Here is a 20,849-nt window from a genome sequence, read left to right as displayed (position 1 = left end):
ATCTGGAATGATCCTGCAGTTTTATTTTTTTATTTTTGTTGTTGTGTATTAAAATGCCACCTTCCACTAATGTTACCAAAAAAGTAGATTGGGGCAGGGGTCCTAAAAGTGTGCTTTTAACACAAAATCCCATACGGTTCCTTCTGTGCACCTAGAGCAAAAACTGCTTAACAAAAGTTCACCATGTTTGGAAGGCGTATAGCACTCACATTAATTTCACAGAATTTGCAGAGTACGACAGTTTTGGGTCACAAGTTTTCTCAGCTTGACACTTTCCACTCTACTTGGGGAGGGCACACCTTCTGCCAACATTATTTTGAAATTAGGATGGTGGTGCTTTAGTAGCATCTGAAAAGTGGCAAGACTAATTTTAGAGGCATGGCAGAGCTGTGGCTTGCCACAGAGAAAGCATCATTTGTTATTGTTAGTGTGTCTTCGTACATGGGACCTTAATGTGTACTGTGAGCTCTGCTCACATTGTCCAAATGTGACACACGCCCTTACTAGGGTCAGCCTGCATCCCAGCCCCCCAACAAACATACACAAACACAATTAAAAATTATATTTAAAAAAAAGTACCTCTGCTCTGCTTTCAAATGCCAGTCTCATGTTACACCGACCTAACATCTTTTCACTCATGCACCTCCAGACAGAAACCAGCAAGCTGAATGAGCTTCTTAGTTCCTGTCTGTGTCGCCTGAACACAAAGCCGGAAAGCGATTCTCTGCGCCGCAGCCCCTGGAAGTGCTGCTGCTAGAGTGGAAGCACAGGTGCCAGGCCCTGCAACACCCAGTTCAGCACCCTGGCTGCTGACTTTGAGTCAGGCCAGCCAGGGTGAGTGACTGAGCCATGCAGGGCATCCTTGCCCTGAATGTGTTGCAGCGTGGCTGCCAGGCATCTCAGCATTATGTAATGAGACAGCGCAAGCCTTGCTGGGCACCCCAGCCGGGCTTGCACTGTCCAATTACATAATTGAGATTGTGGCCCCCCTGCCCTCCCTCCAAAAGTTGGGGGGGGGGACAAAAAGGCATGCCACAAAAGTTTAGGGGGGGGACAAAACCCTCTGTCCCCCCCTATAATTACGCCCATGAGTTTGGGATCAGCTGAACAGGTGCATGGAACACAGAAGTGCGTAACACGTGGTGTGTGTAAATAACGGATCTGGTCACAGCAGCTGGTCACAGAACAAGGTTTTCCATCAAAGCCATTTGGCTGTGTGTACATTTTCAAAAGCGTTCTCTTGTGCTGGTCAATATGATGCCCCTTCCTCTGCGCGTTTAAGTATAGTTTATTTACGCTATGAGATTTAGATATATTAACCAGAATTGATCTTTACTGAAAACCAAGGAGACCGTGCTCTGTAAAATAACATTGTGCATTATATGACAACTTACATTTTTAGGAACGGAATTAGATGACTGACTTTAAAAGTAATATTTACTGGCCCTTGCAAAACTTACTATAGGAAGCTATATCAAAGTGTCCTCCCCATTACTGCTGGTTTGCAATTATTTGAAAAAGAATCCAATTTTCCTGAATAACATTTCCACACAGCTCCTTGGCACTTGTAACATTGGGGGAGGGAGGGGGTGGCACGGGGAGGAGGTGTAATCACTGCTAGTTCAAAGGGGCCCAATGGAGAGTGCAGCAGTAAACAAATGAAGGAGGGTGGGGAGAGCCCTGAGGGCAAGGGAAGGAAGCAAGGGCGACCTGTATTTTCTTTGAACAAGTTAATTTAAATCACCAACTATGCGACACTATGGACAAAGTAATAGCCAACCTACAGAATTGCATTGCAAATCGCGATGCAAGTGATGTGTGCATTTGCTTCTGAAATCCCACACACTGCTCCAGTTAGCTACCCAAATCTGACTTTCTTTCAAGACCAAAGGAGCAACTCAAAAACACTTTAATTTGCCCCCCTTATTTTATGTCTGCTTATCTGACACAATGGGTTTGCTATTTTTATGGGATATCTAATTTCCTTCACGTTGTGCATAACAGTGGCATGCCTGTGCAGGCATCACATTTTGCTCTAGCCATTGGCGAATGATAGTTGACTCTTGACAAGTAAGGTGTTCTCTGTGCATGTGGGTAATTGAGGGTGCAAGTGACCTTTTCTACTTGGATAGTTGGTTGCAACTGGACATTTTTACCCCTGTCTGTGTCAAATATTGATTGCAATTTGGAGTCTTCTTTTCAAGACCGAACAACTTTTGCGTAATGTTCTATGAGGATTTATGTTTCAGGTTGGCTGGTTTGAAATCCTCTATATAATACAAAATGTGACTTCATTTCAACTAACTAGAGCTGTGAATATGTACAGTATGGGGTTAAGTGCCCAAGTTGCACACTGATCTCAAATTACTGCCTCCCCACTTCTAAAGTGTGGGTTCCTAGGCAAATCCTCTCATGTTAATGTTCCTTATTCGCCAAAATAAGCATTCACTAGGTGTAATTCAGTTAACACTGTATTTTACTCAAAGCCTCCCTCGTATATTCTAATAGTAAAGGACCATTCCTATATTGCTCATCAGTTATTTGTTCCTTGATAACTTATTTTATGTAACTTCCATGACCCTCTTCCCCACCCCATCTTAGTATCAAAGATGGGTATTGCCCCCTGTGACTCGTTTCTGTGAGGTCACACTAGCAATACCTATGCCAGGGATCGAAATTATGATTGGATAAGTAGGCACTTAAAGCAGCTACTGGGTAATCCGCATTAACCAGTGACCAGGAGCTACCACTGATGGAACGAGGAGCTAGTACATAGCGTTCCGCAAATCAAACTTCCGCGTGAGATGCAAACCTATCCCCTTATGCCCTAAATGTTGCATAGATGTCTCAATGGTCATTTATAGATTGCCCAAAACGCGCAGAGTGAAATCGGAGTTGTTTGGCATCATTTGGCCTAGGGAGCCAAAAGTAGCTCCTGGTAGCTGTTGGTGTCTATCTAACTAGGCTTCAAGCAAGAGCTAAATAGCTCCCAGCTCCCCTCAATTCCGAACCCTGATAAGCAAATTCGCCCCCCCCACTCTCCCCAATTTCTTTGCCATACACGGTCTCGCAACTCTTACAACCACCCCTGGAGAGCCATATGGTCCTGGGAGGGATGTTATTTGACCTACCTTAGTCTTCTTGGAGAATCGGCTTTGTTTTATCATGTTGAGTAAGTTCTAATAACACTGAATATAAAGACAGATGACTGGTGTGCATATTTTAATTTAATCGTCTTCGTTCTGTAATGGAATCTTTCTAACCCTTAATATCCAGTAATACAGTTGTGCTTTTATAGTTTCCTTTCAGCTTTCAATGTGGTTTAGTATACATTTTTGTATAACCATTTAATTTTAAATTAGGCATGCAACAATGTGGATACGATAAATGTTTGGGACGCGTTCTGGCCAATGTCAGTTGTAGAAATGATGAAAGAATAAGATGTAAATGAACACTTTTTCTGTTTAGCCCATGCTTAGGTTTTAAGCAACATTTATCCTGACTACTGTTGAGGTGCATGGGAAACTGAAGGTGCAGTTGCTCATGCACTGTACCTCCGCTTAAGTAATAATAAGAAATAGCAAAAGAACTGTCATCCAAATGGACAAGTAACCCTTATCCCTCCATTTTGTGCAAATTAACTTGGCTAAGCTAAGTTTAGGGCTGGGGTGCAGGTCGATCAAAGCAGTAGTCTTGGTCTCAATATGAAAACAGGAGCATTTTGTCTCTAAGCCTGTGGGTCTAGAACAGAGGGCGCTTTTGGTCGTTCTACTCCTCACTGTGTTCTTTTTAGGTCCGGTTGGAGAGCTTTAGGTCTCTGTGAGAGCTCTTGAAGATGCTTATTAGCACCGTCCTTGGTGCCAGTAACGTGCTCCGGGATGCAGAACGAGTGTATACCGGTTTGTTATAACAATTTTGTAGGAACAGGTTGAGCTAAGTGCAGAGACCATGAAAAATTATGCTTTTAAAAGCATGTTTTCCTTCCTTTCTGCTTGTTACTGATAGTTTTTTGCTGTTACTTTACTGTTTTGCAATTATGGCTGACGCCGTTTGTGTGGTTGACGGGGATCGAAATAAGGATTTGATTAGCAGAAGCTAAGATCGGCTCCTGGGTATCCTGCATCGCCCAGTAAGCAGGAGCTACCTTTGGAAACCAGAGCTAATAAATGCCACAAATGTAACTCCAACATGAGATGCAAACGGCAACGTTTTGTCAATAAAATATCACCCATTTGGTTTTAAATGTCTTTAGGGTGTGTCCTAGTGCTAATTTATGCACATTCCTAAATGCACAGGATTAATGTCATATGAATATATCTGTAAAGCACTAGTTCAAGCAGGGTTCGAAATTAGGATTTGTTGACCAGGAGCAAAAAGTAGCAGCTGGGTATAAGGCATCGTCGGGCAAGAGCCAGCTCTGGGGAACTAGGAGCTAGTGTGCAAGATGCAAACTACCTTTTTATTTCTATTATAAATTATGTAATATGCTTAACATATATCTTAGGTGAGTCCTTTTATTCTTTTTCCTTTTATATACATATTCCCTAACCCTCAGTTAATATCACATAATTATGTTTGTATAGCACACTTTGCTGGCTTTGGAGTCAAAAGTAGCTCCTGGTAGCTGCTTCTTGCAAGCTATAATTAGAAGTTTCCTGCCACTTTAGAATTCTACATACATCAATCCTGCATGTTGTATATTGTTCTAAGGTGTTTGAAACCTGCCTAACCTTCAGGTACCTATAGTCTGGATTTTTCTGTTATTATGTAAGAAATTCCGATTTATATTTTTTTTCTTAGGGGGGTTTTGAATTGGCCCTGTTTTTCTTTTACATCATTTTCAAAGCATTGCCATGGTCATTTATCAGGGTGTTAAGTTTTCAGTAAAAAAACAATTGTTTAAATCTATAGACGTGCTGAATAAAACGTACATATATTTAGAAAAGTGGAGAGGTTTTTACACAACAGTATAGCTTATTCTTGTTCATAGCACAAAAAAGTATGTCTTGGTCAAAATTAGTGCACAGACCAGTTTACATTTTCAAGCTTCTGTTTTAACTCCTATTTCTGGTTTTGTTAACAACTTGGACATCAAATGAAATAAAATGAATCGCAAGACAGAGAAAAGTTAGGGAAATAAGTGTTCAAGCAAATGTGTTTGTCCTGTAGTGCCTTGGTTTGATCAAGTAGATGCATGCATTATTTTTCTTGTTATGTCTATGAAACTACAACCTAAATGTCCTGTCTCATAAAAATTGGCTTGTCAGTCATTCAACATTTCAACAATGCAACATGAGACTCTGCAACGCATCTATTGGTAACAATTGACATCAAAGCTCTCTCTATACCTCTCACATCCCCCAGGAAGCAGCTCTTGAATGTATAAGGAATCGCCTCACACAACATATCGCACAGAAAAGAGTCCCTGCAACTTCATAATCGAATTGCATGCAGTAGCCTTATCCAAAAATGTGTTCCTCCAAGGACTCGTACTAGCTCCAAATATGGGAGCTGCTTTTGCCCCCAGCCTCGCAGTAATATTCATGGCGGAGTATGAGAAACTATACATTCTCAACCATACTAATCCAATGCCACAAAGGATTAGCAAATAGAAACGCTACATTGATGACATTATCTTTATCTGGCTTGGGGACACCCAGACACTCATTGAGTTCCTCACGTGGCTCAATAACTGTGCTCCAGAAATACAATTCACCAAGCAGTCCAGAGTCAAACTTTCTGGACCTCATCACCATGAATAAAGAAGGCAGGTTAGTGTGCACCATGTGAAAAAAAAAAATGCAGGAACACGCTCCTACACTACTAAAGCCTCCACCCGAAAAGTTTGCAAACTGCCCTACGGACAATACCTTAGGATACATAGAAAATGCACAGAGATATCTCAATATAAACAACATGCTCGTGAACTGAAAGAAAAATTGACCAAAGAGGGTATGCAAAGAAACTATTGAAGAATAAACCAGACACTCCCTCTGGAATCTATGCAAAATTATAGGCCACTATCCATGTGGTACATGTTCAGTGTATCGCTTCAGTAAGAAGACAAATATGTTCCCCATAGCAGGAAAAGAATGGACGCTCAAACATTTCTCCAATTGCAAATCTCAAAATGTGATCTTTGTGATCGAATGCCCATGTGGACTAAGATATGTGGGCCAAATGACACGATCAATCAATAAGAGAATTGGTGAGCATCGATCTTGAATCGGATGCAACACACACAGCAACAATGGTAACACACTTCATGTAATTCCAACACAGCTCGACCATATTCGTTGGAAGGTTGTGGAGATGGTGAATAGAAACACCAACGTAAGCAACGCCCTGCTGTACAAGGAAGCCTGGTGGGTCCACAGACGAATAACCATTACCACAGGCCTAAATGAGCTGTACCTGCCCACATCAGAACCTAAACAATAAATAAAATAAGAAATCAACTGCGATTCCTTGGGAATCCAACTCTGCACCTCACACATAAATCAAACCCTTCTAGGTCCTGTGACAATACAACGAGCCTTGAATCATTCAACCTTTGTGCGCACATATCCACTAGGAGCTGCCATAGTAGGATATGTCCTCTATGTCCTTGCTAGGACATAGCCACCCCTCCCGTATACAGATCTTCCTAAGATCAATCCCCTCCGCCCTGCCAGAGCGATTAGGCCTGTGAGCCAGGCAGTTGTCAGAACTTCCCTCCCTATATGCGCACGCGCATAATCCCCACATGCGTCCATCTCCATGGCAACAGAACAAGCATGCTATACCTATGCCCTCTTCCCCACACAGCAGATGGCCAACAGCCAGTAAGCAGAATAATACTATTTCTCTAGCCAGACACAAACTCCTACCCAACACAACAGCAGAATGGGTGGACGATCCCTTTAGGGACCCGAATTACTGCTATTAGCCCCAAGTGCAAGCCAAGACAGCAATCCAGTTGCTATGGCAACCACTGAACAACAAGGGAAGCACGGACCGCTTCTCAGTCACAGGACAATACAACCGACGTGCCAGTAAGAATACTGGTATCCCCCACGAACCCCTGCCTCAAATTATCAGATTGCATGCATTCAACACGCCATACAGGCCCTGGCACTGATCCCTCTTTCTGCCAGCAGAACAACTGCGGCAACACCATAAGAACAAGCTGACCTCAACCGGCCACTAGTGAGGGCCAGGACAATGCACAAGTTATAGAGAGGTAAACGCATGGGAAACTAGCAACAAACCTCGTGATTATAGATCTCTAATGTATCACCATAAAAACTTGCTCCCATTCTTACAGAGCTTTGCACTCCATCTTTTCCTGTCCCCTCGGATTCGAGCTACAAGAAACAGTCCACTTAAACACCATCCATTGGTGCAGTCTAGCTGCCCCAAAACAGCGGCTTATGCTTCTGAACCCATACCTGCTCTAAGAAAGGGAAGTTCACCAAGGTCAGTGTGAAACAGGGGCCACTTTAAAGCGCCAAAACAGCCAGCCAGTCTGCTTTTTTTTTTATTTTAATTTTATTTTTTAGCTCAGTTTGTTTAAACCATAAATAGGCTGATCAGTAAGACCATATGCAGGTCATGCATATCAATCCATCTTCTCTTTCACTACAGAGACACCCAATCCACGGCCCAGATGAAGGCAACAAATGCTGCCAATAACTAGAGATGTCAACCCAGGATTGGTTACTATATTTTGTGTATAATATAACACAACAAATGAAATGTTGAATGTAAAGCCAAATTTTATGATACAGGACATTTAGGTTGTTATAGATTTACAGACACTGTGACAACCAGAAAAAGAATGCAGGTGCCTATTTGATCAAACTAAGGCAATACAGGACAATCACTGTTTCATTTGCCTGAACACTGTTCTTTCCCTAACTTTTCTCCGTCTTGTGATTCATTTCATTTGATGTGCAAGTTGTTAACAAGCCCAGATATAGGAGGTTATAACAGCAACTTGAAATTATAAACGGGTCTATGCATTAATTTTGACCAAAGATATACTTCTCTGTGCTATGAATAAGGTATACTCTTGTGCAAACACCTCTCCACTTTTCTAAATATATGCACATATTATTTTATTCACCACGTCTATATGTTTAAACAATTGTCGTTTGTTGTCTGAAAACTTAGCACCCTGAGAAATGATCATGGCAATGTTTTGAAAATGTTGTAAAAGCCATAAACGGGTCAATTCAAAATGCCCCAAAATAATATAGATAATTAGTCGGAATTTCTTACATAATAACAGAAAAATCCAAACTATTGGTACCTGAAGGTTAGGAGGGCTTCAAACACCTCCGAACAATACACATAACATGCAGGATGGATGTATTTATCATTCTAAAGTGGCAGACTCTTCTAATGCACCGTCCTCCCACAATAGGGCCACCCTTCTTTTCAAGCTGGTTTCAAGCTAACCAGGCTCTCCTGCGCTATAACCAGGAACTAAATAGTGCCCAGCTCCCCTTAATTTTCGAAATGCGGCTTGATGGATTTAACACAAATTGCTTTTGGACCAGTATTGCATACTCTAGTTCTCTGCCCGCTTCCTGGTTGCCATTGCCTCTCTCTCTCTCCTCCTGAACCCCCTCTCCCCTCCCCCCCACAACTAAACAAAGGTCCAGTGGATATGAGGACGTTTGTTTTGCACACACTAAGTATTAACTGCTTCGTACCATCTTTTTCTTTCAGAACCAGCAATCACGAGCGAGTCAATCGAGCAGAAAGGCAGTTCCGATCCCTCCCTGATAATCAACGGAATTTGCTGCCAGACTTCTTTCCTCACTTGGATAGGATTCGGCAATGCATCAATCACAATCAGGAAATCCTGGAAGCCATTGTGGAGGACTGTGTTCACATGTTTGAAAACAAAGAATATGGGGAAGTATGTACAACGTGCATGTCTTTCATGTGAAATGCACATAAATTGTTGCATGTGAGCCCTGGGAGAAAAAATGTTGACCTCCCTTTAGTGCGTACAATTTGGGATATGTTTTTTACTTTTCAACTTTGTGGAAGAAATCACATAGTAACCTAGTTATCCGATGTATCTGCTCAGCCCAGTTAGTCGATAAGGTGAAAGCAGCTTTCGAGTGTCTTGCGTTTTAAGAGGTTCATTGGGGTTTCTCGCTGCATTTTTTTCTTTTTTAGTTTTGGCTATTAGGAGTCGCTTGCAACACCCACAAAGCCCAAACTATTGCATTAGAGTACAGATTCATACAGATGAGAAGGGCATATGATGAGGGACATACTGGAATGACATATGAGGGGGGGGGGCACAGTGTATCGATGTTTGGTTATGAGCCCACCCATTCCCTGCCCATGGTCCTCCTAATCCCCATGGCTATTCCCACCCATCATTGCCTCTCTGTGGCCAAAAAAACGAGTTCTCAAGGGAACAGTTGCAGGCTTTGTCTAATTTAGCCTTGCCACTCCACGCAAAGAGAGAACCCAATTGGGAGTCTCTTCCGCAGCCAGAGGCTGGGCTACCACCTGTAGTTCCCTTTTGTGGCATAGCCGATGAGGCGCATTGGTGCCATTTTGAGATCTGCCGTGGGGTCTCAACCAATCTGTGCGCGTAGTGGGAGAGGCTACGTATGAGAGCCCGGTTTGGAATGCTTTACGGAGGTCGAACGGTGGGTCTTGCGGGACGTGTAGTGGGGCGGAGCCTGCAGCAAAGTCCTTTCAACCATGTCCAGTCTTGTTACTACAACCAAAGCGATGTAACATGGGCCTCATGATTGCAAGCCGGCTGCTGGGGAGCTGGGTAGGAGATGATGATGATGGGGCTGAGAGTTTGGACAATAGATGGGGAATGGAAAGGCTGGTTGAGATGGAGAGACAGGTCTGATAAAAGATTGCGCCTCCTTTTGGAAGGTGAAATCTTACACAGTAAATTCCCTCTGCATACCTGGACGGTTATTCCTCACTAGTGACTGCACCCACTCTATCTGAATATTCGGACGCAGAGCAGTGTTATCACACCTAAGGTTCGCAAGCCCGTTAATAAAAAAAAAAAAAAAAAAAAGCAGAGACTCCACCACCCACCTCTCTGCATGCCTTTTATTCCGCAACCAGAGCTATCTGCCCCATAAGAGTAGAGTCAGATTTCAAGCAAATTCTCATCGTCGGAATTGTTAGGAAATATTCTCTTTACTGCACCTTTCCTTCCATCTTTATGGAACCCCTAAACTTGTTGCTTTTATTTTTTAATCTGACCTGTACTTTTTTGCATTGCAGTGAAGCCTTCCGCTTCACTATACTTGCCTTTGCTCATATGTTATGGGGAAACTGATATGTCCTTCAGGCTGTCAGTACTGGGAAACATTGTTTCCCCTTAGTCGAGTTACTATGTTACTACTTTTGGTTACTTTTGTATCACTTGTAACTTTTTATCATTGTCCACAGCACCTTACACTGCAGTACAATGGGGTGCATTTTTGTTTTGCCCTAGACTAACACTGAGGATTTTTGGTTACTCTAGGGTTGCTAAAAAGACAGGCTGGTGGCAGCAGTGACCTTTCGCCACATTTTGGGGAATTTTGTTTTAGCTTTACCGCGTTTGGCTACTAACTTACTGGTCAAACATGGCCATGCCATGCGATTTTTCACCTGTTCTTTTGCCATCTTGTTCTTTAGCCTTCTTCCTGGCCTCGGAGGCCCAGAAAATCCTTAAAGGACTTCCAGTGCCCGGGAAAGCAGAAGCTTATGGTGGGCTACTGGAGGGCTGTGTGTTTTTGCAGGCAGGATGTGGGCTGGGTCAGTCTGACTCCAATCCACATACTGGTTTCAGTGTGTCTGAATGGTATACATGAAAGTTACCACCAGTGGTCCTGATTGGACTACTGCTGGGGTGTGTGTGTGGGCTAGCCCTGCCATTGGGTAGTGGGAGTTTCAACTCTTACCTGGCTTTTAGGGTACGAAGAGGACCCCTGCTTCCATTCTTCAGAAATCCTGGAGAAACCTGAAGGAGCCAATTATCCTATCCAGCTGTGAGTCCCGCGAAGAGACTGGAGACCAGACTGAAGGAGGCCTGGCAACCAACTTCTGCTGCTGACTAGGAGGAGCCCTGTCTTGCTCTTGCTCTTGATCTTTAGTAGTCCTGCGAAGGAGCTACGCCCCTAGGAGTGAAGGAGCCATCCATTCCCGATGTCTGCTCAGTGCCCTGCCAAAGAGGGCCCTTGGAAGTGCCCTGGAACCATCCCGTGGCTGACCAGCTTTGTTTTTGGGCTACCTTGCTACCAACTTCACCGTACCTCAGCTGGCTCTGCAAGATGGCGTCCTAGCACAAATGGGAATCCGAGGTAGAAGGTACGGCTACTGAATCCGTTTGCATCGCAGTGCGCTGTGTGCACAGTCCAAAACTGTTTCCCTAACCCGAGTCCAGACCTGAGAGTGGTGCTGAATCAAGGTTTTTTGCATTCTTCGATCAACAGTTCTTGTACCAGCAAAAGACACCAACTGGAGTTCAGCTCAAAACTACAACCCTAGGGAATCGAGGACTGCGGATTTCAGCGGGAAAAGCAATGTTTGACGACCTTCCTTAGTTCTGCCAAGTCTGGGGAAGATTTGGAAATAGGGGGGGTAAGTTGCAGAGTTTCAAACCTAACCCTAGGGCTTATAATAAACCTTAATTCTAACACTTTTGGCTTTGCCATAACTTGCCTATGCAAGACTTCTGACTGTTGGGGCTACTTTTGGGCATTAGTCTAACTTGAACCCTTCACTGGACCTTAGAGACCCTAACTGCATTTTTCCCTGCATCCTAAATTCTGTGGAACTGTATCGTGAACTATTGGGCATAAGGCCCCAGGCAATTTAGGGCTGGACAATTTTAGCTAGGGATCATCTCTGTGGACCTTTTTGTGGATAATACTTGTCTAGCTTTTCCTTTGCAGGAATATCCGATTTGTATTATACCTTATAACCAAGTAAATGTATATATGTATTTAGTTGGTATTGTTGATACGTCTACCTGCTTGTAGTCATTTTTCTATAGTGTTTTGGCCATAAATAACAGTATTTTTATACATCTTGTCTAAGTGTAATCTGTGATTCCCATTGTGGACCCTTTACAAGCTCACCCCCTCTGAAGAAGTTAGCCTAGACCGCCTGTCACTGCTACCTAAACTGGTGTGGCTACAGCTTCCCAGAGTTGTTCTTGTCACAATATAGGTTGCCCTTCTATACAGCTTTCCACCAGGCCAGCGTATCAAAAATCAGTCCTAACAAATTGGTGTACAGCAGTGGAATGTCACAACCCCTATCCTTGACCCCCTCAGATGCAACAGCCCCCTGACAGCAGTGAGGCTACAGCCCCCCACAATGGCTCCAAGGGCCTTAAAGGCCCATGAGCAGAGGACATGGAGTCCGTCCTGGCGCCTTTGGTGCCAGGCTCATTATTCAGAATGAGGCAAGCACCACTTGGGATCTTAATCCAACATGGAGGTCCTTTATACAGCTCAGGTCTAAGAACTGAGCTGTGCAGTCTAGTGTTTTGGGTGTGGTCGAACCTTCAGGTGTGGCTGGCTATATAAGCCACGCCCGAACTGGGATTCACGTTTCGCGTTATTCTGCACTCCTGCAGCGTAACGCTCACCGTGTCCAGCTCCAGCTCATCAGCTTCCCCCGGCGGCTTGAATCTGAAACCATCAACCTGGATTCCATCGGCAACCTGCAAGAACAAAAACAACATTAACAAAGGCCACTTACCTGTGAGTAGCAGTTCCAAGTCCATCCGCGCACCCAAATGCACTCGGCGGCCTTGCCCGTCCCCGGAGTGCTCCGCAACCTGCAAGAACAACATTAACCAAGGACACTTACCTGTGAGTAACAGCTCCTACACCCATCCACGCTCGGTGGTCTCTCCATCTCCGGAGTGCGCTGCAAGAACAACATTAACCAAGCACACTTACCTGTGAGTAACAGCTCCTACACTCATCCGTGCTCGGTGGTCTCCACCTCCGGAGTGCGCTGCAAGAACAACAATAACCAAGCACACTTACCTGTGAGTAACAGCTCCTACACTCATCCGTGCTCGGTGGTCTCTCCATCTCCGGAGTGCTCTGCAAGCTGCAAAATAAAAGGCCAGCATTAATAAGAACCCGTACTCGGTAAGCAGCGGATTAGACGTCACGCTATGCTATCTGCACAGGTGACAAGCTAAAACACATTACCACTCACATGAATAACCGGTCGTCGGTTGCGCTTCATTCTGGATCATCAGCGCACTGCACCCTGTAAGAAGGCGAGAAAGAAATACAGGTTAGCTGCTAACTCGCATTATGCAGCGCCGCGCTTCGCGCTAAACCACTTACCTCAGCCTTATCCATCCGGCGCTGCATCTCTGCAACCACAACAACCCCTGTGGAAAACAGAAAGCGACATTTAGAGCACAAAAGACAAAGTAACATTGAAAAGGCACAGGGAAACTAAAAGAAGACAGGAGAAGGAACAAACTGAAACACTTACCTGAACTCCATAAACCGAGTCGGTGTGACAGCCGGTCTTGACACGACACAAGGGCTCAGGACCAGTGAAGCAACTAGGCCCTCTGAATGCCCACAACGAAAATGCGCCCCTGCACATACGCAGGACAGGGAGCTCAACGCACAAGAAACGAAGGTGAGGCATAACCTCCACGGGAAGGGACTTGGTCAGTGGGAGGTGGGAATCCCCAGCACAGGCTCGATACCTAAACCTCCATTCTCCTGTCACAGGATCTGTCCACCAGCCAACATACAAACAAGCAGAAGGGGTCCCGGATAGCGCACAGTCTCCCGTCCGGTGTTGTGTGGCGCCCCCGTGGATACCAGGTGAGCGTAACAGGAATCACCCTCTCCACATAATATCTGGGTGTTTTGTGAAAAGTTCTGTATTGGGTACCACAGTGTAGATCACTGGTGGTGTGTCCAGATAATACTTACACAAGACACTATCATTTTTGATTGCCTTGTAGATCCAAGTCACCTACTATACTGAATATCATGGAAACAATCACTTTCACCACTTTGAGTGCCTCAAAGGTGGAGCAATTTAGAAAGTTGTGTTCAGAGAGGCTTAACAGTCTATGGCACAAAAGAATGAGGGGTTAGGAGAGTTGTTTGTGGTTCGAGTCTGGGGGGGGGGGTTGGGTGCACTGTGTGAGAAGTCGAGACCAAGGGGGTGGAGACGAGGGGAGGGGAGGGTCTGATGGCAGAGGTGGGAAAGGATGGCAGGGGGGGGGTTGAGGGAGTGTGGGACTGAGAAGAGGGCATGGAAGGGAGGCGTGTTGGTAGAGAGAAGGTGATGTTGGAATGACGTTGAGCTCTACCTGGGTTGGTGTGTGGTAGTGGGGGTGACAGAGTGGTATTGACAGTGGCATGGGGGGGCTAGGAATGTGGGGGTTAGTCTGGGGGAGTCTTGAGTGGGTGCAAAAATGCTGCAATAGTGGCAGGGGATTTGTGGAGTATGGAGCGCCAGAGAGCAGCTCTGGCTTGCGAGTTTGGGCGGGGTGTATGAACGGGGGGTATTGGGGCGTTGTCAATAGGTGCCAGGGGATAGAGGGCGGGTGATTGGTTCGGGAGGGTAGGTGCAGATGGGATGAGGGTTTGAGGTGAGCAGTGTTTAGCACGTCAGATCGCTCCTCTGATCTTAGTTAAGGTGGAATGATGTTTGGGGGTGGGGCAGGATGTATCAGCGTTCGGGGGCAAGGTTTGTATGTGGTGAGCAGAGGAGGGATGTAGGGGGAGTTCATGAAGTTCGATGTGAAGGGAATGTGCCGGGAGGGGGAGGTTAAGTTGGGTGGGTGTGTTGCGGGTGGGGCGGTAGTGAGGGTTCGAAGAGGAGGTCTTTGTTGATGCGGTGTCTCCATCCTGGATGGGAGGTCAGGGGTTGTATTGAGTGGTAATCCCATAACAGCACTTAGACTTGAGTCACACGGATAGAGGAAAGGCCTAACACAGGAGCGGCAGTAGATGCAATTACAGAGAGATGCTAGTAGCACCTACATTGGGAACACAAGGATCACAGTGCTTGGATTGGAAAACCTAGTTTGTAAAGGCTTGGCACGGGTCGGCCACAGTGAATGCAATAACCTTAGATGTGGTAGCAGCGCAAATGAAAAACTCTAGATGTGATTAGCTGCACATAGAACTGGGACACCTGGATAGATGGAGAAGGGCCTAACATAGGGCAGCAGTAAATGTAACCGTACATGTAAAACTCTAGATGTAATAGCAGATAATTGGGATACCTGGATAGGCGGTAGTTAGAACACCTAGATTTCCTAGCCTTCAAACAGTAGCAGGCAGTAATTGGAACACCCAGAACACCTACCAAGCAGTAGTTAGAGCACCAAGAATTGGGACTCTTGGACAACGGGAGAGAGGCCTAGGCTTCAAACAGTAGCAGGCAGTAATTAGAACTAGAGTTTGCAATATCTAGGTAACGGGAGAAAGGCCTAGGATTCAAAGGGTGGCAGGCAGCAGTGAGAACCGCTTGCTTTGATACACATGGATAGCGGGAGAAAGGCCCAAGTCTCAAAGAATGACACAGTAATTAGAACACATAGACGACACGAAAGAGGCCTATGTTTCAGAGAGCAGTAGTTTGAGACGCCTAGACAGCGGCACAATTTCCAATTTCTAGAGCGTGCGACTCCGGCTGATATTCACTGTACTGTCCAGTCTGGCGTGGCCCAGTATTAACAATACTGTCTTAAAGTGTCACTCTATAGATGTGACTCAATGCAGTATCAATTTTCAAGGTCTGCGACGCGGGCCATTAATCTCAGCACTGTCTCAAAGTGGCACTTTCTAGGTGTGACTCAATGCAATATTAACAATTTTCTAAGAAAGTGTCTCAGGTAATAGTCACGAGTCTCACCAGTTAAGAGGTTGGCTAATATTAGTAGGCTGGCCTGATATGTTTAGAGGGTAGGTCGAGTGGCAGGGCTTCCAGAGTACAGTGATTGCTCTACTGAACACCCAGGCCTTATCAAAGACTTGTGATAGTGTTCTGGAGGCTAACCCCAGGGGACGGCCCGTTTCCTTAGAACTGTCCAAATGGTGACTAAAATGCAATTAAATTGCCCACCCCCAGATCGTTGGCGCCCAGTTGGTCAGGTAGTAGCATGGACATCAAGTGAAAGAACACAGGGTTGTCTGAGAGGCGCATAGGAGTTCAAAAGGCACATTCTCGCAGCCTGCAGCTTTCCAGAGACCCAAACAAACCTGCCAGTTATGTTATTGAGCATGTATAGCACCTTTTCACCATTGGTATGAGCTCAAAGCGCTGTGGGTTGAACGCCCTCTGGGATTGTAGTCAGGTCAGTGGAGAGAGTAGGGTAGTAAGTAGTGCTTGGGTGCACTCTGTGTGCAGCCAGACCACATTTCCGTGGTGGGTGGCTGCATTCTAATGCTAGGAGTGGTGTTGAGGTTGTGTGGGATCAGTAGTATGTGTGCAGCAAGGCAGATTTGACATGGGGGTAAGATGCATTCTGGCAAAGGTGGTGCTTGTATGTGAGATTGTATGCTGCTAGCCCAATTTATCCATGGGGGTTGGCTGCATTCTAAAGATTGTTGGGTGCTCACAGTGGTGTCCATTTATGTATGCATCTAGGGTGAAATAATCGAGGGGGTATAGCTTCATTCTATTGTTTGTTGGTGCAGAGGAGAGAGTCGGCATATTGGTGTGTGTTTATCTGTGCAATTGGAGGGTGTCCCTTGTTCCTGCATATTTTCTAGTGCCTACTGAGGTAGATCTTCTATCTGTTTTAGAGGTTTGGTGCCTTAGTTCTCCCAGAAACATGATCGGTCTAGTGTGAAGTTAGTTCCGTTTACTAAGCATGGCTGTATCTTTCCGGCTTAACACTTTAAAGTGTTGAATTGGCCAATTTCAAACCTTTACTGGGACAAGCGAATTGCAGGTCTACGGTGCCGTGTCTAATTGAGTCTGTAATTGCTTATCAGTCAACACCTTCTTGATGTGCAGTTGCGTCCAGTTCTGTACTATCGGAATTGCGAGTGCATCCTGGGTAACGAGGGCTGGTATTCCATGAACCAGGCAGGCTAGCATCAAGCCAGGCCGTGTTTTTGGTGCTCTGCCTGTGCAAGCTGCGAATATATTGCTTGAGACCTTTTTATTGATGCCTGATGACGCTAAAAACTAAGTTGTGGCAAAGCGACTGGTGTCGGACCTCAGACCAATGCAATAAATATAAGATCTTTATAAACTTTAGATATGATTTGAAGGTATTCAATATCTTGGCAGAATATTTAAAGAAATTTCCTGTCAATAAATATGCAAGGCATTTTTAAGATTACATAAGTAAAAGGGATAAGATTGAATTGGCCATGTCACAATTTGGTTGAAGGGGAAAAAAACATTTGTTGGTATGTTGTCCAAAATGGATGGACAAAAGAAAGTTATACATGGAAAAATATTTTAGACATTATATCATTTTAACGGAAGGTGAGCTATGGGCAATTATTTTTAGCGGACAATAATCTATCCTTGATTTTAGCAACTATTAGGTTACTTAATGCGATTATTTTAACAGATCTCGAGTAACTGGCGATTAGATGGCAGCCGAATGGAAAATTCTTATGTGATGAATTGAAGATTATTATTTTAGGAGTGTGATGTATTTTATATTGTTGTGAAAGTATTCATTGTATTGATGTGGAAAGGTAGAATCTTTTTTAAGCCATATTAATATAGTATAAAAAAAAGATTAATTGGAGGATAACCGTGTAGGTTTTTTGAAAAATTGTATAAAACTAGAGTTGGGATCGATTTTATATGTATTATTTAACAGTGCTTTGAACTGCACCCCTGATGAAGTGATTCCCATCCTAAAACCTGTTGGGTCCACATGACCAGATTAAAGGAAATCAAAAACTATAATGCTGATTATACACAGACTTTATAGTGTTTGACTGGTCTTTCCAGTACAAAGGTGTGCAGCTGACAGGGATATCCGACTCTTCTGGATACTGTTTTGCGTGGTCCCAATACACATCAAGGTGCAGGAATGCCTGTTGCTGGACAGGTGGCCAGTGGTTATCCATGATTGGCTAGCCACTGCCAGTTTGAATAGTGCAGATCCTTACCACTGATTGACCTGGGTGAGCTTCTCGTCCAGGTCTTGGCTAAAATGAGGGACTCCAGCAGCCATTCAGAGCACTGTTTGAGTGCCCTACTAAGAGAAGCCCACTGACGACCGCTGCAGTGGACCAGCACGAACTCTAGTGAAGTCCTGGGTGAAGCCATGCTCCTCTGCTTGATCTCAAGCACACCCTAGTCAGTGTTTCGCCCCATGATCAGTGGGGGAAAAAGTCTCGACCCCTGCTCGAGGATCTGTTCCCTTCTGAGCTTTCAGAAGTGTCCCTGGACCAAACGCTGAAGTGCTCAGCTCTCTCCCGGGGCTACCTTGCTGCAGCAGTCACAGTTCTGAGTGCATGCTTGGGACTTTGAGGATCTTTAACAAGACGCCTGCTCCTGAATTCTCAGCCTTCTTGCATCATCAACTGAGGCTGGGCAGGATCTGCTCCTTTGTTCATGCCTGGAAGATCCCCTGTCACAGCCTGACCATGGTGACTCCTGTTGCAATTAGCTGCCTTTGCGTTTTAGCAGTGTCCAGAGGCTGCCTAAACCGCAGACGTCTTCATCCTTTCTTTGTTTGGTTGTTCAGCTGGAAAGTGTTTGGAAGAGATTTTGAAGGTCTGTGACTGAAGAAAACTACATAACGTGTCTGAAAAGGCCATTTACACCAGCAACCACTGGGCCTTCCTCGACTGAACCAAGAACAGAAGACTGTTGTCAACAGATTCCAGAACCTCAGCAGTGGTCTCTGGAGTAATCAGAGTAATGGGGGTAAGTCCGTATAGCCCCCCCCCCGTCCTCCCGGTTCTTCATAGGGTTACATGGGTGTAAAGGCCTGTCCCTAAACTACTCTTTCCCAACTTTGGTCGGTGGAGGCCTGGTCATGGATCCCTTACTAGCCCCACCTTATTTATTCATTTTATTTTTACAGGGCAATAAAGCCCCTAGGCATGAAGGCCCTGGTTACATAAATTGTTTACAAAGATACAAAGTCTGTAGTAGGTTGGCAACCTCTAGTCTTTTAGAATGGTAGTGGACCCTCAGCAAAGAAAGTCTTGAGGTGTTTCGTAAATGTTTAATAGGATTGTTGTGCTCTTAGCGTAGGGGCCAGCTAATTCAAGCATTTGCAGGCAATAACTGGGAAACTTGAGCCACCTGTTGTCTTTAGATTGTATCTTTGGGTGTTCGTGGAGGGGGTGGGTCTATCGGACTACATTTTGTTAAATTTGTGCGACAGGTAGGCCGGGGCCTCGTTGGTTTAAGCATTTATGAGTAATGGCTAACATTTTTAAAATGATGCGCTCTCTGTCCGTGAACCAGTGAGCCTGTTTTCTGGCAGCGGATATATGTTCATGCTTTGGGATTCAAGTGCAGCTCTTGAGGGCATTGTTCTGAACTACTTTTTAATTTGTTGATATTCTGGGTGGACGTACCTGAAAAGAGGGAGTTATAGTAGTACATTCGCTAGCCAATATGCGCTTGGGCGATACGTAGGCAGCCGTCGCTGGAGAGAAGCGGTCTGATGGCATAGAGTAGTGTTGTGGTGTAAGCTGCAGAGGAAGCAATGGCATTGACCTGCCACTTCAGCGAGAGGGTCTCATCAAGGTAATTGCCCAAGATCTTAACGTAGCTCAATACTGAAATCATTATACCCTCGATGGTGAATGAGCTGTAGGCTTTGTCCAGTTTGAGGGCAGTTTGGGAGCCAACCAGGAGGATCTCAGTCCTGTCATATAGCACAGTAGGTGAGAGGCCATCCATGCCTGTTTTGTTTGGTACACAGAGAGCAGCAGGTCTGAGTCAGAGGCATAGTTGCCGTACAGTGGGACAAGGACCTGCAGGTCATCCACATAGTTGGTCTGAAAAGAGGGGGGTTGAGGGGCACAACCTTGTATAGAAGTTATTTTTGCAGTGATACTGAAAAAGATTCACATTTATCATTGCATGTATTTTTCACATATTTCAGGTGCAACGGGACTGAAATATGTCTCAAGACCACTAGAGACAGAACAGAAATCCAAAACAAACAGAATCTGTCATCTGCTGGCAGAAGGTTCCAATTTGCACTCTTGTGGGAACTATGTTCTGTGCGTTAAATCAATATCTCACACTCAATATTTGAGACAATTCAATTGTTAATAACATCAGGTAATTATAAATAAAAAACAGTATCCAACCTACATAGGTGATATGACCTATATAAATGAACAAAGTAGTACATAAATAATTGAGGCCGTTGCTTTCAATTCAATCAAAAAAAGACTTTGTATAGTGATAGAACAATTTGACGGCTGTTAAAACCACAGCCACCGTTGGATACATATAATGCAAGTGTCGTAATATGATTCTTACGGTCTTGACATCAATTTCAGCAATATAACTCAACAGCACAAAACAGTACAAAAGAATAATGTGAAACTAGGTAGTGTTCCAAAATGAGCAGGTAGTACATGCAGGATGTATGGTTTGAGCACCATGTGCTGATAACTCTATAGGTGACCAGTCTTGTACATTCTGCAATCTTGTCTCTCGCTCAATGTATAATGTATAGGCAGTGTCCACGATGTTGTATAGTGGTACTGACGCGTTTCGGAATAATCCTTCTTTAGGGCTGGTACTGCCAAGTAGTGTATCAACTAACGGACTTCTGCTGAGCATCTGTGAAAAATACACAGATTTTAAATTTAAATATATGGAGTGACCAGTGTCGTAACCCAAAATACTGTAGGGAGGCAAGGAAT

General features: G+C 44.7%; 1 protein-coding gene across 1 annotated transcript in view; it reads left to right on the top strand.

Annotated features, from left to right (window-relative positions):
• The window catches only part of CARNMT1 (carnosine N-methyltransferase 1), a 486,389-nt gene that overhangs the window by 48,824 nt on the left and 416,716 nt on the right, over positions 1-20,849 (top strand). The window contains exon 2 of the mRNA XM_069625830.1: positions 8,716-8,908. Coding sequence (XP_069481931.1) covers positions 8,716-8,908 — 193 coding nt within the window. The remainder of the gene's footprint in view (positions 1-8,715; positions 8,909-20,849) is intronic.

The sequence above is a fragment of the Ambystoma mexicanum genome, chromosome 6p (assembly GCF_040938575.1).
Source record: "Ambystoma mexicanum isolate Mex_15411 chromosome 6p, UKY_AmexF1_1, whole genome shotgun sequence".
Taxonomy (NCBI): domain Eukaryota; kingdom Metazoa; phylum Chordata; class Amphibia; order Caudata; family Ambystomatidae; genus Ambystoma; species Ambystoma mexicanum.
Note: the sequence above shows the minus strand (reverse complement) of the source record. Positions and strands in the feature narration are given on the sequence as shown.